The sequence below is a fragment of the Spea bombifrons genome, chromosome 5 (assembly GCF_027358695.1).
Source record: "Spea bombifrons isolate aSpeBom1 chromosome 5, aSpeBom1.2.pri, whole genome shotgun sequence".
Taxonomy (NCBI): Eukaryota; Metazoa; Chordata; class Amphibia; order Anura; family Pelobatidae; genus Spea; species Spea bombifrons.
In genome coordinates, this window is record NC_071091.1 from 23,618,651 (window position 1) to 23,634,453 (window position 15,803).

A 15,803-nucleotide genomic window follows, 5' to 3' on the forward strand; every position below is an offset into this window, starting at 1 on the left:
GTCCTCAGATCATCAAGCTACAGACTGACCTAATAGGTCACGTCTGCCATATTTCAGAATTTCAATAGGGTAATTTAAAGAAAAACAAGGAAAAACTAAAAACCATTTATGTATAATTCCTATGGTGATACAAGTGTTACGAACCAGGGATCTTCTAAAGTGTTTTGTGCATCCGAATGTTCCTGATTATAATTACAATGTACTAAAACACAGAAAAAAATCTGAAACAATACCACGTATGGTATATAAACTGCTACGTTAGATATATTACAATATTTATCAATATACCATATATGTTATTTTAGTACATACAACATGATGTAAGTAAATAGCTTATGTTGAATATTTCTTACATCTTTTCAAAGTTTATAGTGGTATATTTTCTATTTTCAGTAAAACATGTGTTTGAAATTCTATAATGGGCACACACACACACACACACATATATATATATATATATATATATCTAGATATATATATATATATATATATATACATGTGTGTATATATATATATATATATATATATATATATATATATATATATATATATATAATGTAAATTTAAATCCTAAAGGGATTCAGGGCCTCCAGTTGTATGCAACTACTGAAAGTTAAGTCCTCCTTAAAAAGTTAGTCCTCCTTAACTTACTTTACGTACCTTAGTAGAGGTTCTTCCGCTCTGCTACGACATTAGGGAGAATACAAAATAACATTTAATTAGCAATCTACAAAGCTAACTACAACATTTACAATTGTTAAGACATAATAGTACATAAAGGGAAGAGGGCCTTGCTCTTGTGAGTTTATAATCCATAACATATATGCTTTGTAAATATAGATACCTCTTCAAAATAAGTTACAAACCACTGCTAACGGCCTCTATGACTGTTACTTGTTATACTGACTGACTTTTTACAATGTTTCTTAATATATATGTGCACACATATGAAGCCTATATATCTCCACTTTGTGTGTATTGCTAAGAACATGTATTTCCAAGTATTTCTGATACCTCGTTTCCTCTCCACTTTTAAGACTTGTCCACTTTTTATTAAAACATTTTTCCAATGGCGCTTTTATATGTTGAGAATAATAGAAAAGTTTCTTTAAATTGCAGATTTATAGGGTTAAAACAGATTGTGCGACTGGGGTTTTTTTTGTTTTTTTTTACTCGTTTTATTTATGAACATGTTAACCATAACATAGAATGTGACATTTCATTTTTAAAAGCTGGGGAGATAAACTGGGCTCTTTAAGATAAGGGCTCTAACTCCACTAGAATGACAGCATAAGTCACCGCGGTGTGTAACATGTGCCTACTTGCCCTCCGATGTGTCCGACTTTTCCCCTATTAATGGGAATTTATGTTACATACTCTGCCTTGCATTCCTGCTTTTAGCTGATTACATATTTTTTTCTGCAATACCCACTGAGTAGTTTGGTTTACTTGTGTTAGTTATTCTGTATTCAGAAAATATTGTGGGAATATAAAAAAATATCTTAATTTTAAAAATCTTAATTCTGCCTAGATTATTTAATATGGTGTTATGAACTGCAGTAAATATGTGCAGATGGGGTTAAAACATCACCTCTTCTGAGTTCATAGGTGCCAGAAAAATGTTTGGATATTAAAAATAAGCAGAGCAGTGAACATTGGTGTTAAATACTAGTGTCTTATGCCTCTCCCGATGGCAGCGTGTACATCAGCTATTATTGGGCCATAAACAAATGCATACACCAGCGGACTGAAAGGGTCATTATTTATTGTTGATCACCCCGAGCTGCAATAGTAAATCCTGCCATTACGTGAAAATGCACTGCAGTGGCAAAAGCTTTAAAAGGACCTCATTTCCCCCGAGGAGGATGATTGTACCGCCTCATAAGTAACACTTACGCTGTATACTAAAACATGACGGGAATTCCATCATGGCGATGCTGTATTCTCTGTGGCTACAAAGGAGCTTTCAATGCTCGTATCTGATAAACTCTATTAACTCATAATAGTCTGCCCCGAAGATTTTATGTAGCAACTTGCAGGCATAGTCAGGGATCAGAAACATGCTGACGCCGGGCTTTATTCACTAAACTGTGATTTGTGGTGAGCTGCCAAATTTAAATGTAATCGTAACTTTATTAAAGGCTAGCACATATGTATTTTTCATCTCCACTGTTACATTTTGATCTATGCCCCCAATGCGCCCTCATAAAAGTTCTGTTCTATGGTGTTCTCTAGGATATTTCTATTAAGGAGCTACCTGGTCTGGTTATATAGCTTTACCTTTTGAAATGGTTTCAGACATATTTTATGTTCTAATACCAAAACGTATAAAGGATAGTGTAGCACTTGACCCTTTCCTGCTTAGAGAGATAGCAACCGGATCGATAAGGTTGGAAATGTGCCTCTGGGTGTGTTGGGTCACCGGTGCAGAAGAGATTTGCTTTAGGGTTCAGGTCAGGACTGCCATTAAGTTATGATTCTTACATGCAGATTTTTCTGTCTTAAATATCATGATTGATCACTGCTTGTTAGCAATGCGGTTACTTTTAGGATTCAGAACTTTTAAGTTCTGAGCTTTGTTTGTATTGCATTGCATATCAAAGGTATCTTGTAGAGGATTGATTCACCATTTATCGGGTCATCAACGTCATAGAAAAAGGTGTAGCATCAGAGAAGGTTTCAGGACCTCAGATGCCCCCTCTTCAGGTGTGTATAGGGTTACTTAGACTTGTTTAAAGGGTGTTTGATCACTAAACTAACCAATGAGTAAAAGAGCCAACTGATACTAGACATTGTAAGTGAAATCCTGGACCTCCCGATTCAGACTTTTCAGGAGTCAAGTTAAATTAAATATCTTCGGTATGTTTTATCATCACAAGGAGGGAGACTTTGTCCCCTATTACTTTGTCACCTATTACTATGAATTATGAAATTAATCTATCATAATATATTTATCAATTTCATTAAAAATTAATCTTACTAGTAGAACACAACCACATCTTTACTTGCCAATGCCTTAAAAGTTTTTTGGATGGTGCTACCTCCTCCGAAAACCAGGAGCTTGGCTATAATGATGGCTTAATGACATAGAAGAGGCAATTGCCCATGACTTGAAATAATAGACAGAAGTTAATTCAGCCTTATGATGTTTAAACCCAGATGCATTTTGAAAGTATAATGTTATATGTAGTATAACTTGTGGGAGGGAATATCTTTGGCTTTGTTTGCCCATGCTCTTTCAGACTTACAGCCTGCACACCATCTGCATGAAATATATTTGGTTTGCTAGACGTTCTTATGAGTGCATTAAGTGGACTGAGAACGTTCATATGATATGCAATTCTATCCAGACAAAGCTGGTCAGGATCAAATGAATCAATGACATTCCCTCCTGAGCCTATAACTCCTGAACCTATAAGAAATATGAAATTTTTTTCTTTATATTATAAATTATAATTTAATGATATACATTATAATATATACGGTATATATATGATTGGTTGATTTTATCTTGTGCAGCATTGATATATATATATATATATATATATATATATAATATATATTATAATATATATAAATGATTGATTTTGTTTATCTTGTACACTATGTAGATATAATATATATATATATATATATATATATATATATATATAGATAGCATATAAAGTTCTTGTCTAGATTTTGATTTATTTTTGCCTTGTTCCCATGGTATAACTAGGTTAACATAAAATATATTAGATATACATAACAAAATTGCAAAGGGTTATAGATTTGGATTACTTGTCTTCATATATCTATTTAAAAAAAAAATGTCCTGCCATTAGGAGTGGATTTGCTGGCCTTATGATTATTTCTCCGAGATATAAAATAGGCCACTTTATTAAAAAATTGCAAATTATTCATAGTATAGACCCTCGAGTAGTGTTTAGTTTGCACTCGTCTCATAAATGCCCTTTAACTGAATGAATTCATAATTTTTATTGATTTGCATATTTTATTGTTTATAAAATAAAAAGTAGAGAAATCCTAAACTCTTCCTTAAAGAATAATTTTAATATTTGTATTGACCAAAGCGGATATGTTTTTGTCTAACTGTGTCTGAAAGATAAAACAACCAAAATTATTTTTTATGGAGATGTGTTCAGAGCTAGGTGTTCTTTTATTTAGCCAAATGTAGCTAAATAACAGCTCTCTGGGCTGCTGCCTATTGTGCATTATATGTAATCCTTCCAGACATCTTATAAGTCCCCAGGTAAAGAGGTCCAAGTCCCCAGGTAAAGAGGTCCAAGTCCCCAGGTAAAGAGGACCATTCCTGAATTTACAATGTTGACATTGCAGTTGCAGCGAGTACATCTGCCAACATGCTCCAGATCCCAAGGGGTCTGCTGTACCCCCCCATGTGACATCTGTTCCTGGTGCTCTGGCAGGGAGATTTTGGCCTTTGCTGATACAGAGCTCTGTCCTTCTGCTCCCTGCACATCTTGCACATTGCGAGGGATTTGGTAGCAAAAGGATATGAAGTCGCAACAAGGCTTTATTTGTGTCACTGTGTCTCAGCATTGATGGGCTTCCAGACGCAGGAGAATTTAAAGCACATATCTTTACGACAGGTAACAGATCTGGCTTAGACAATCTTACCCTATGCTGAAGTGCATGGCGGTGACAGTAACGCCCCTAACATGGGACATGCTGCCTAAAACACTTTTTAATCAGAATATCTCCCCGTATTTCCTTGTTTGAACTGCGCCATTGGCCAACTCACACCTTCCAGTTACTAAAACTTCTGTTAACACCTGTATATTCTTCTTTTGTTATTTTATTCTTGTGCTACTCACTTTCTAAAAACCATAAAACAAGCAGGTTTATAGCAAAGATGCGTTTACTTCAGGTTCACGTTTTATATATTTATTTTACCCATGGAAGGTATTATCGTGTTTTTCTGCACATTACTCAGCTAAATATGTAAAGTATGTTTCAAATAATAAAAGATATGCTTAACCTAATAAAGATGTGGTAAAGAAAATCACTGGCTTAAAACCAAAAGAAACCTAAATATTTTGCCAGCAGTTTGCAGTTTACATTAATCTCTGCATATTTCCGTCTTTCTTATATCTCTTCCTGAAACATATGCCGGTATCCTTAAACATAAGTCAGCGGAGAGCTGGTAGACCCGCAGATAAAAGTTTGGGTTGGGAGGTTTATTGTTCTAACAGAGCCATGGTTTAGTCATTCAAGATGCTGATAGCTGTTGTTTGACCTATCTATGAATTTGTGCCACATGTATTTCATAATGCCCTGAGACAGGAATGGATAATGGATTCCGCTAATACTCAACAGAACGCAGCCGGTTCTGAAGCTGATTATCGAGTCCACTCGGGGATCGCGCTAAACTGCCGATTGGCAGCAAAACATTTATTGCCAAAACAGACTGAATATGAGATGCAGACAGTTCCAAAGAATCTGTCTATCACATAAATCGTGGCAAGCCTGTATAATAACTGCATATGCTAGCAAGAGTTAAATTTGACTTTTGTGGCTCACCAACTATTGTTAACATCTCTTCAGAGAAAATACAGATGTGTGTATCGAGTGTCCCTTTTAAGTCTCCAAATAGTTCTTTAAATGTTTGATGTTAGATTTCAGAGAATCATTAAGGTCAGGGGTACTGTCCTGTAACTAAGTGCTTTCACTCCGCAAGCTATACATTGACACTATCTGCATACCCCTATGGTGGTAAAGTGCTTGAGATTTTATCTTAAAAGTAGAAGATTTTACTGTGGAGATTGACTGTAACTGCGGAAAAGCCACTATATTTTTTATTGTTAGAGTGCACTCTTGGCGCCTCTATGCATCCATCCCTAAAATACCTTTCACTGGGTTTCAGATAGTAATCTCACAGTCGTAAGGAACCTGTGAAGTAACACAGGATCTTAGTTCTTCAGACTCAGACTGAGATATATTTTGAGAGATCCTTCAAATAGTTTATCAATACATCAGAAGAACTCATCAAGGATTGGGGCTCATTTATGTGAAAACATTGAGACACTGTAGACATGGTAAACCAAAAGAATTGCATTTTTATTTTTATCAGTAGCTTATTCCATTTTTTATGATCATGAAAAGGAAATGAAACTTACCTATGCTCTCTTTGTTAAAAAAAAGGGTTAATTGTTCATGAAATGTGATCAAGCCTGGAAATATGGCCTGGGGTACATTTACTAAACTGCGAGTTTGCAGGATTTTATAGGAGGGAGTAACGCTTCTTCCTCTGTGGGTTATGAATTCATAAGCCAGGTGAGCTTTTCCTGTTGGAAGAATTTAGCTAGCCCTGAATTTATCCCAGCGACCGATAAACAGTTCTCAAAGTTTTTTCTATAAAGTCTCCATATTCTGTGCATCAGCTCTGTGGGACATGAAGGCTAAAAGCCTGGCCCGAGCCAACCATCTGCCAAGATCACTGTGCACTGGTGGAACATCACATTCCTGGTTTGACCCAAAGTCTCCAGGTGTAGCCCTGCTTTCCAGAGTCAGCGGGTCAGTTTCTACTCTCACCCCACACTAAAGGCTATCTAGCCCCTATACAAAGTCACTCCCCAGAAGAGGGAGAGCTCCAAGTATGAGATCTTTTTATATAGGTTCAGCTATGTTGGATTTGAATAGTTTGTTGAACAATACATAATACATTAGCACAAATATCTTATTTTGTTTGGGTGTTTTTCTTGAATGAAAAATACTAAAACTGTGCCTGAAGGTCTATAATAATTACAAATAAAATCTGAACATTATGAAATTATTAAATAATACAAACAAGTCTGCAAGAGAGACTGAGGTCTCTTGTTTTCAAGCTGTTTTTCCCCAACATACATGCGTTTCTAATTATTAATGAGAAAAAAAGGGAACATTAACAAGTAATCAGACATTAATCAGTGACAAAACAATAAAAAGCTGTAATACCTAACCAGCTGTAGTGGTAAATTAAATAGGAGTTAGGTGACCACAGTATTTCACTCGGTTGTTAAGTGCATAGCTTTGGTTGCTAAAGTGTTAAATGTCTAACCACATGGATGTAGATCAGGCATTCAAAAAAGGTTCCCTCATTGCAAAATATAAACAAAACAGGTTCAGGGCATCAGAGTCATTGTTGCCAAACACCTGCACATATTAGCTGTAGACTGTTCACCAACAGCATCTACATCATCAGTGGTTTTAAAGTAAGACTATCAGACACGATAAAGACAGACCTTATAGCCACCCTCATTGTATTAATAATAGATGGTTGAAAGGGTTTTCTTTTTCCATAAAGTTTCCACATTCTGTGCATCATCTCTGTGGAATACGAAGGAAAAATCCTGGCTCAAGCCAACCATCTGCCAAGCCCGCCGTGCATTGGTGGAACATCACATTCCAGATATAATTCCACATGGACCTTTGTCTAGTGAGGGTTATATGGCATGTGCTATAGTTCCTCAACCTATAATGTTTAGTGTAATAGTTTAGAAGAGTGTTGCACCACTTGACATACATGTATTGATGGTAATTGGACCAAATGGTTCTTAATTGTCATCAAATTATGTTTCTAGGTTTTTGAGGTGCAGCCTTCTTCATTCTCAGCTTGTCTCACAGCCTGAATCTATCTCTGGATAATATGATACGATTTAAAGGTACATCCCAGGTTCTTTATAGCTCTTAGTTAATTAGCACAGAGTTTCAAGTGGCCACATTATTGAATTGTCAGAGGGCTGGTTGATGGTTCTTCCTGATTAGTAGTAATTCAGAATCACTGCTGTTTTTCCACACTTACATTCACGACTGGGATTTAATCCCAAAATAAAGTAGTCCTTCTCATAAATTACTGTGTATAAAGTGGCTCCTGAAAAATGGCTTAAATGCTTTTACTGTTTTCGTTTATAAACGTTCAAAATTGGCATCTGATTCTCGATATTCATGCAACCTTAAACATGTTAAAATGATGCCAATGGAATTATCTTTTTTAGAATATAGTATACGGTACAAATCATTAATATCAATTGTCAAGAAATACCTCCTAATGTGACAGTGTGCTGAGTTTTGATGTTGTTTGCCAAATATGCACCAAATTCAATGAGAAGGAAACGTTCTAGAAATGGTGTAGAGCTTAGAACGGGTTCAGTTTACTTGACACCATAAACGGTGTTGAGAAATGTTAGAAGCAGCAATCTACAAACCTACCAGCCTCGGGATGAATCAGTACACAGAGAGGTATTAATACTGGATACTGCCCTAAGCCTGACCCAGGGAAGTGCCCCAGGATGCCATTGGTCCCAGTGCTGGAGGCTACAGTGAGGGAATTTAGACATGAATGGGATAGGAACAGGGTTATACTGAATAATGTGTAAGTATGTTAGTGTGTGTATAAGTATGTTGCTGTGTGTGTAGGGGGAGCTTGAGGGTCCCAACTTTACGTCTCGCAGGGGGCCCCATCATTTTTTGTTGGAGAGGCAGCAATGTGTGTTTATATGTGTACTGTACAGTTGTCTTCGTGTGTTTATTTTATATATAATATACACAATGACTAACAATATACATACTGTATATACACAAACTATATATATTGATTGTAAGAGTTAATGGTTGCGTGCTAGTGTATGTTGTTAGTGTGTTGGAGTGTCAGGGTGAGCCTAGGGTTAGTGTTGTCTGGAAGTGGGAGAGGAGGATCATGAGAAAGAATGTGTATGTGTGTATGTAAGTGTAAGGTGTGCTTATGGGAGGGTCTTATGGCAGAGTGATGGGTGGACAGTTGGATGAACATGGGTGGGCTGATGGGAGGAGCATGGGGTCCCGGTCATTGATTATATACTGGGCCCCAAGATTTCTGATGGTGGCCCTGCTGAATCTAAGACGAGACCAAGGACTTAGGCAGACTAGAATGCTTTGTTTCTATTGGAGATTCCCTTGTAACAGCAGTACACTAGAGAGTCTGATCAGCCAATAAAGGGACCCCGATAAGGGAACCCCAGTTTTGCACCAGAGGAGGTGATGCCTTGAAACAGACTCTTCCCCTTAGGACTAGTTAGCACAGGTCAGTACATGCTGCTGTCAATATGAGTTATTGCACATGGTCTTTATCTTTATGGTATGTATATATATATATATATATATATATATATATATATATAATTACTACAGGATATACAGAACAATTGTTATAAAGGTTAATAGCAAGGGGACAATGGGGCTCCATACTTAATCATGTTATAGAGGATGCTATTAGTACCCCATGAACAGTATCAACTTTTGAAGTAAGTTAGAAATCCATGGCACTTCATCAACCGTGGTCTATAATTATCATCAACTTCTCACAGAATGGCTAGGAGTAATGAGAGTTATGGCTAACTACATCTGGAAGAACAGAGGTTGAATAGTCTTGATTTGAAGTGTTTTTGGGTAAATAAACTCGCGGGCATGCTGTAGGAGATCACATTGAAATCATTTAAACTTCATGAGTTCCATTACATGGATGTACTTTATTAAACAGATTTCTCCCTTAGGCATGTAATCTGCTGCTCATTGCACTCTTCCATGCATATACCTCTCTGCTAGCACAATTAAGCATCCAATCATCATTATACCCAACTGTATAATCTATGTCCATAGTCATATTGATTATATTGTGGACAACAACCTAGATCCAAATGATCAGGTCCTGCACATGAGTCCTTTTTACAAAACCAAATGCCATTTTATCTTCATGTTTAAGCATTATTTCCACTGTTAGTTTAAAACAGTTTTAGAGGGGTGTGATGTGGGAAGTTGTTAAAGGAACTGCGTCAAAAAGTTCTTCCAGAAAACAAATGGTCTATATAAATAATTTATAAATAATTTAGATGTATAAATGAAAATACAACTTTCTATACCGGTACATTTGTACTCCCAATATTGGGATTAAGAGGGCATCATTTGCAAATGTTCTTCTATAACTGGGAATGATTAATTTACATAAAGTGCCTCCTTAATATAAAAGAGACATTGTACCAACCAATGAAATGCATTTTCCTTTTTGTTCTATATATTCATAGTACTGCTAGCACAATGTAAAGGTGCAGTGCAGAAGAACCTGGCATATAACAGATATAGCAGTTGTAACAAAGTAATTTAGGTTGAAAAAACACACAAGTCCATCAAGTTCAACCTTATTGTTGATCCAGAAGGCAAAAAATCCTCATTAAAGTGATTTCCAATGTTGCCTAAATCCTAAATGGCAACCTGATTTCTCCTCGGATCAATAAGCTGTAACTTATCCTGTCCTTATGACCAATTATATTCCTGTATACTCTTTGAAAAAAATCATTAAGCTTGTATTTTGATAACGGAATATCTGGGGTTAGTGAATTCCATATTTTTATTGTTCTTACTGTAAAGAGCCTTTTTCGCTGCTTTAAGTGAAAATCCCTTTCTTGAGGTCTGACCCCTTGTTTTTTGCACTTTTTACGGGGGATAGCAGAAGCATTATTAAACACTCATCTACAGACACCAGACAAGCCAGAAGGCTTGTTTTTCCCTCAGAAATCTCATGGTGCTGCCACAACCACGAGGGATTCTGGGTAGGCGCATGCAATTAAGGTTAACAATTATGTAATAGTACTATCAGTGAACAGGTCATCATAGATCGGCCGGTATTGTCCCCATATGTGTTTGTATAATAATATAATATATCCTCTAAGGCACCTTTTTCCTAATGTTGGGCACATTAGTCGGTTTAAGTTCCTGTTTAGCATTAAAACTATATTCAGTGGGTGGGGGTTCTGAAAACGTTACTGGTGATTTTCTGCTCAGCGGTGCTTTACAGGGAGACAGTGTTAAGTGAGTCTCTGGATAACATTTCTATGGGGTTTGAACCCACTGGTGACAGAAAGAGTAAAAGTCTTGTCATTCTGAAACCCTTGAAGCACAAGCTGATTTTGAAGGAATACAGGATTTTTTAGTGCAGTGCGGGACTATTTATTTTTCTCAGGGGTCTCCTAGAACGTTAAGACAGATATGTCAAATTATGCTCAAGGCTAAATGTATATAATTGTGCTGTTGTGTGTTTTAATGTTGTTATTCTTTCTGTCTAAACTAGCTTTATCGGTTGATAATTGTCTTTAATGTTTCAAACCTATGGTTGGTGTCCAGATGGCTCCTTTAACTAGGGATGCATATAGAAAATATATACCGTGGTAAGATCTGTGATGGCCTGCATGAATTATTTATTCTAAGTAGTTATGTAGTGTACAATGACCACTTTACATGAGAAGCATATTATCACAAAAAAAATGTGATAAAAATAATAATATTGCTGCAATAAGGAGCAATAGCAAAGCATTTCTATGGTTATACGTGGGGATTATATGAATTCAACTTGATGGCAGGAGCAAGGAGATGGGAAGCTTTGGGAACTTCTTCCTATGGTTAGCTGTAAGTGAGAACCTTGATCTACAGAAGATGAATGGTCAAGGAAAGTATGCGTTGTACAAGTTCGATGTTGCTATTGTTTATTTTCGTGGCTTGGTTGTCCACATACTGGATGATCCAGTACAAACCTGGACACACAACAACCTTAGGCCTCTCCCAACTATTATAAATTAACCATTTCCGACCCAGGGGTCTGTTATGACGTGTGTCCAAAGATGGCATTGGCCAAAGATGATAAAATAATAGGAACACTGAAGTCAAATCACTCATTTAGACTTGGTTTTGTATTGTTACAAATCCATAGTATTTTACTAACCAGTACCATATCTACAAATGGTTGTCTTGATGAAAATGTGAATTTCTTTAATTACATTAAGAACCTATTTTTCTAAAGTATTAAGTGTTCAGGTCAGAAAGCATGGTGTTGAATAGAGCTCAGATGTTATTTTGGCTGGTGTCCTCTATATTCTGGTAAACATAATACATAAGTCTTTATCCGTTGGCTGCCTTTGTGAAAGCTTGCACTGCTTTTATAACCTACAGTGTCCTCTGATAATTTATAAACAGCCCCTGTGAATAAGACTGTATAAGTGAGGGCGAGGTATTATATATCGAGCCTAGGTCAAAATACAACAGATCTCATGGGTTAGTTTGACACGTAAGACAATGTGCAGCTCTCTGTAACATGTTTATTTTCTCTTTCTGATACTTAACATGTTTTCCTTTTGCCCTCTAGGCCTGTTCCGGGCTCTCTTTCTTCACTACTGCACCTACACAACCGACAGCGACAGCCCATGCCTGCCTCAATGCCTGGCACCCTCCCTAACCCCACCATGCCTGGATCTTCAGCAGTACTGATGCCTGTGAGTTTTTCAAGTAACACATTGTTCGAATGTAACAAAACTATTTATGGCTTCAGTGACATCACATGGGATGGAATGTCCCACTACTGGAGAGCATCGTAGTTACCAATGGTTATTATTTTGTGTTGAAAGTAGCCAAAGAGAAAAAAGCCAAAGAGAAAATGGAATGTTTAGTTTAAGATGATACTTTTTATTGGGCCAACATAGAAAAAGAAAGTTACATAAGCTTTCGCAACTTCAGAGGTGTCATCTTCAGATGGAAGTCCCAATACAGTTATTGGGTTGGACAAGCTGGTTGTCCCCAGTCTGGCCATTGCTTGTTCAATGCCTGTGTCATTGTAAAATTGGCATGGCAGGTGTGCAAAATGGGCAGTAAGATGACAATATTCTGGCTACTATATTGTCTCTGTTGTTGTAATCATATATGTGTGGCAAGTGGGGAGGCAGACAGTTTATTTAACATCACCCAATGGGAGATTATATTTTAGATGAATGCAAGAATTAGTTTGTTGTTCCAAAAACACAGAAAGTGGAATTTTATGCTTACAAACAGTGGGTCCATTGCATTGCCTTCCAGGAGAAGTGGTAGCGTATGTTATCATAGATCACCTATTAAAATAGTCTGTGTATGAACTATGTTTCTATTTATAAAGTGGATAAAACCCCAAATAGTGAAATATTGCACCTGGTTGCCAACATTACTTATATTTACTCACCTCTGAATGAAAAAATCAGTGTAAGGACAGAATTTAATTTAACCCTTCAATAAGATTATTTTTTTTATGTAATATAACACTATTTTGAAGTAAACGCATGTTATCCAAATAATAGGTACTTGATATGTCAGATTACAAAAAAAGCATTTCTATTTATTTTAGAATTAGATCCATTTGTCTTTTTTGCTCGCTTTGTAAACACCGATGCAGTAAAAAGTCCAAATCAGAGGTCACTCTCTTCTTGCACGAACTTACATAATTTCCACGCAAATGTTAAGGTTCATGGATAGGCTACCCTTGAATATTCGGTCTATGCCAGCCAGACATAAGTTACAACCTTGCAAGTGCATTGTAATAAATATTAATATTAATTACCAGAATTAATTACCAGAAGTTGGCATTAAAGGATCTACTTGTGTAACTTTGGACCTGGGGCCGGCGATGGCCGTGACGTGTGAGTGTGTGCGCCCTAATTTGATATTGGATCCTGATATTTCCGATGGAGCCTCTGTGTATCAGACTTCGTTACAGTTTGCAAGAAACTGGACCTTGAATGGATTATTGGTAGCAAATGAGTAAAATTAGGTTGTGCTTATGTGCAGGAGAGAGAAGGAACGGGGTCAATAATAATGGCTATAATAATAACATACTTGGATAAAGCTTTAGTGCCGATAATACATGGAGGAATGAAATAGTGATCTGAGTTCTACTGCTGCTCATCTTTGAGAAATGAACTTGCTGGATCGCTGATGTATGGCAGCTTCAAGCATATTACCTACGTTATTGACCCATAGTTGATTATCTGTCTTCGCTAATTGAAAAAGCCAGCTCCTGGAATAATAGCTGAAATGCTTCACACGCATGGATAGTCCAGGATCATTTAAAACAGCTTTTAAGTGTACAATTTGAAAAAGGCTGAACATCAGATATCATAATCATACCCGGGGGCTCTCGGGAGTAATGGAGGAGCCTTTGGTTCTGCCCAGTCCCTGCCTATTTCCTACCCGCGGCCCTGCACCATTTTTCTGACCATCAGAATTGTATTATTTTGGAAGACAAAGTATTCTAGTTTATACAGTTTTATCTTAGCATATTAAATTTATTTTTCTTAGATGCATAAAGACTCTTTAAAAAAAGCCTTAACTCTGGCTAGTTTGCAATAGTTGTTCACCCCCCTTCCATATAGCGATAAGGATATTTGGATTTTAATGACATTTTGAATGTTAATGGGTTTTTTGCCTTAGAAAACCCTTTTTCTTCTTTGTGTTTCTCCAGGGGTATTAAAAATGATGAAAAGGAGATACCTGTTATTTGGCCATCCTAATACTCTATTTTAATACAAGGGTTACTTTTCAGAATTGTTGCTTGTTACTTAAGAGAATAGTTGTAATTAAGCGATTTTAAGGGAAGTGACCCGTACAGAATTATCTTGCTGTATCTTTAAATACTTCAGGGTAGATAGAGATGTCGTTCCTTAAAGATACATGTACAAGATAAATTATTTTACGGCAGTTGATCCCTGTGAATATTTTATAACTGTTCTTACTATATTAATTATTCTTGCTTCATGCTATTCTAGCTTTCTGTGGATTATTTTTGTCAAGCTGCACTATGTCCAGGCTGCTTCTCCTAGCTCATTGTGCAGCGTCTCCTCACAAAAATAATTTCTAATCGGATACTAGGAAATATAAACCACATCATGGGCAGATATATGGGAAATCTGGCCAAAATGCTAGGGAGGGTACATGTTTAATCAAAGAATGCATTCTTTCAATGATTATTTCCCTTTCAGGGTATTTCTATGGCCAGACAAAAGTTCTAAAAATTGAAATAATAACATCTCAGCATGTGTATAATTTTAACTGCGCATGGTAATTTAACATTAAGAACTTAAATATTCTGCATATGTTTACGATTTGATGTAATAAGTAAGTTGAAGATGTTGACTTAAAGACAGTGTTTAGAAAATAAGGATTCACTTAAAGAACAACCATCGTTAAGATTCATTTGATAACAGCTGTACACTGGGGTTTAGCAAGTGGTTTATTTCTGTTTGGATAAAAATATTATGGTGTTATGAAGCACAATTCTGAACTTTCATTTCAAAGTAAGGGCCTTAGCCATGAACCAAAGCAGTGCCAGCAGGCCCTGGAGGCACAGACCAAACCTATTGTCTAACCTTCTGGAGAAAGACACGAGGAAGCAAGTAGTTGCCTGAGCCTGCAAGGCAAAGCAAGTTACAAAGATTCAACCCTTCAATGAGACCTTTTGGACAGGGATTGTGGGAATAAAGGGGGGACCCAAGGACTAGGACCAGGGTGTCACATTGTGAAGTCAGGGCAAGGAGGACCTTCACACCTAAATTAATGTCCAGGAAAAATGAGCATGACTAGATAGACAAAATTATTCTTAACTCCAGTCCAATTTTGTTTTCTTTGTTAAAATATATTTAAACGTAACACGTTCATGAATGAAAATAAATGTAATCTGGTGTCATTAACTGTGTATTATGGAGGATCGCTGCAATAGATGAAACTTACCATTCGCTCAATAAACCCAAAAGTCACTGCAGTATTATTTACTGATACAAATATTTCAACTGTTCCTTCACATCAATGAGGTTGTCCTGTATGCAACCAATTTAAGGGGGGGGATATATACTGTATTTTGGTAAATCACATAAGTATCGTGCTTGTACATTTGTTCTCCTGATTAACCAGGGGCTATCTTTTGTCTGGTTTTTGGTAAATAATTGCAGGAAGGAGGTGCTGGGTCTTTTGTGGTACAGCAATCA

At 36.6% G+C, this 15,803-nt stretch overlaps 1 protein-coding gene across 1 annotated transcript in view; it reads left to right on the plus strand.

The window, feature by feature from the left end:
- Positions 1–11,397: 11,397 nt before the first annotated feature.
- Positions 11,398–15,803, plus strand: part of CREB5 (cAMP responsive element binding protein 5) — a 51,822-nt gene continuing 47,416 nt past the window's right edge. Inside the window, exons 1-2 of the mRNA XM_053466831.1 lie at positions 11,398–11,550; positions 12,162–12,293. Coding sequence (XP_053322806.1) covers positions 11,398–11,550; positions 12,162–12,293 — 285 coding nt within the window. The remainder of the gene's footprint in view (positions 11,551–12,161; positions 12,294–15,803) is intronic.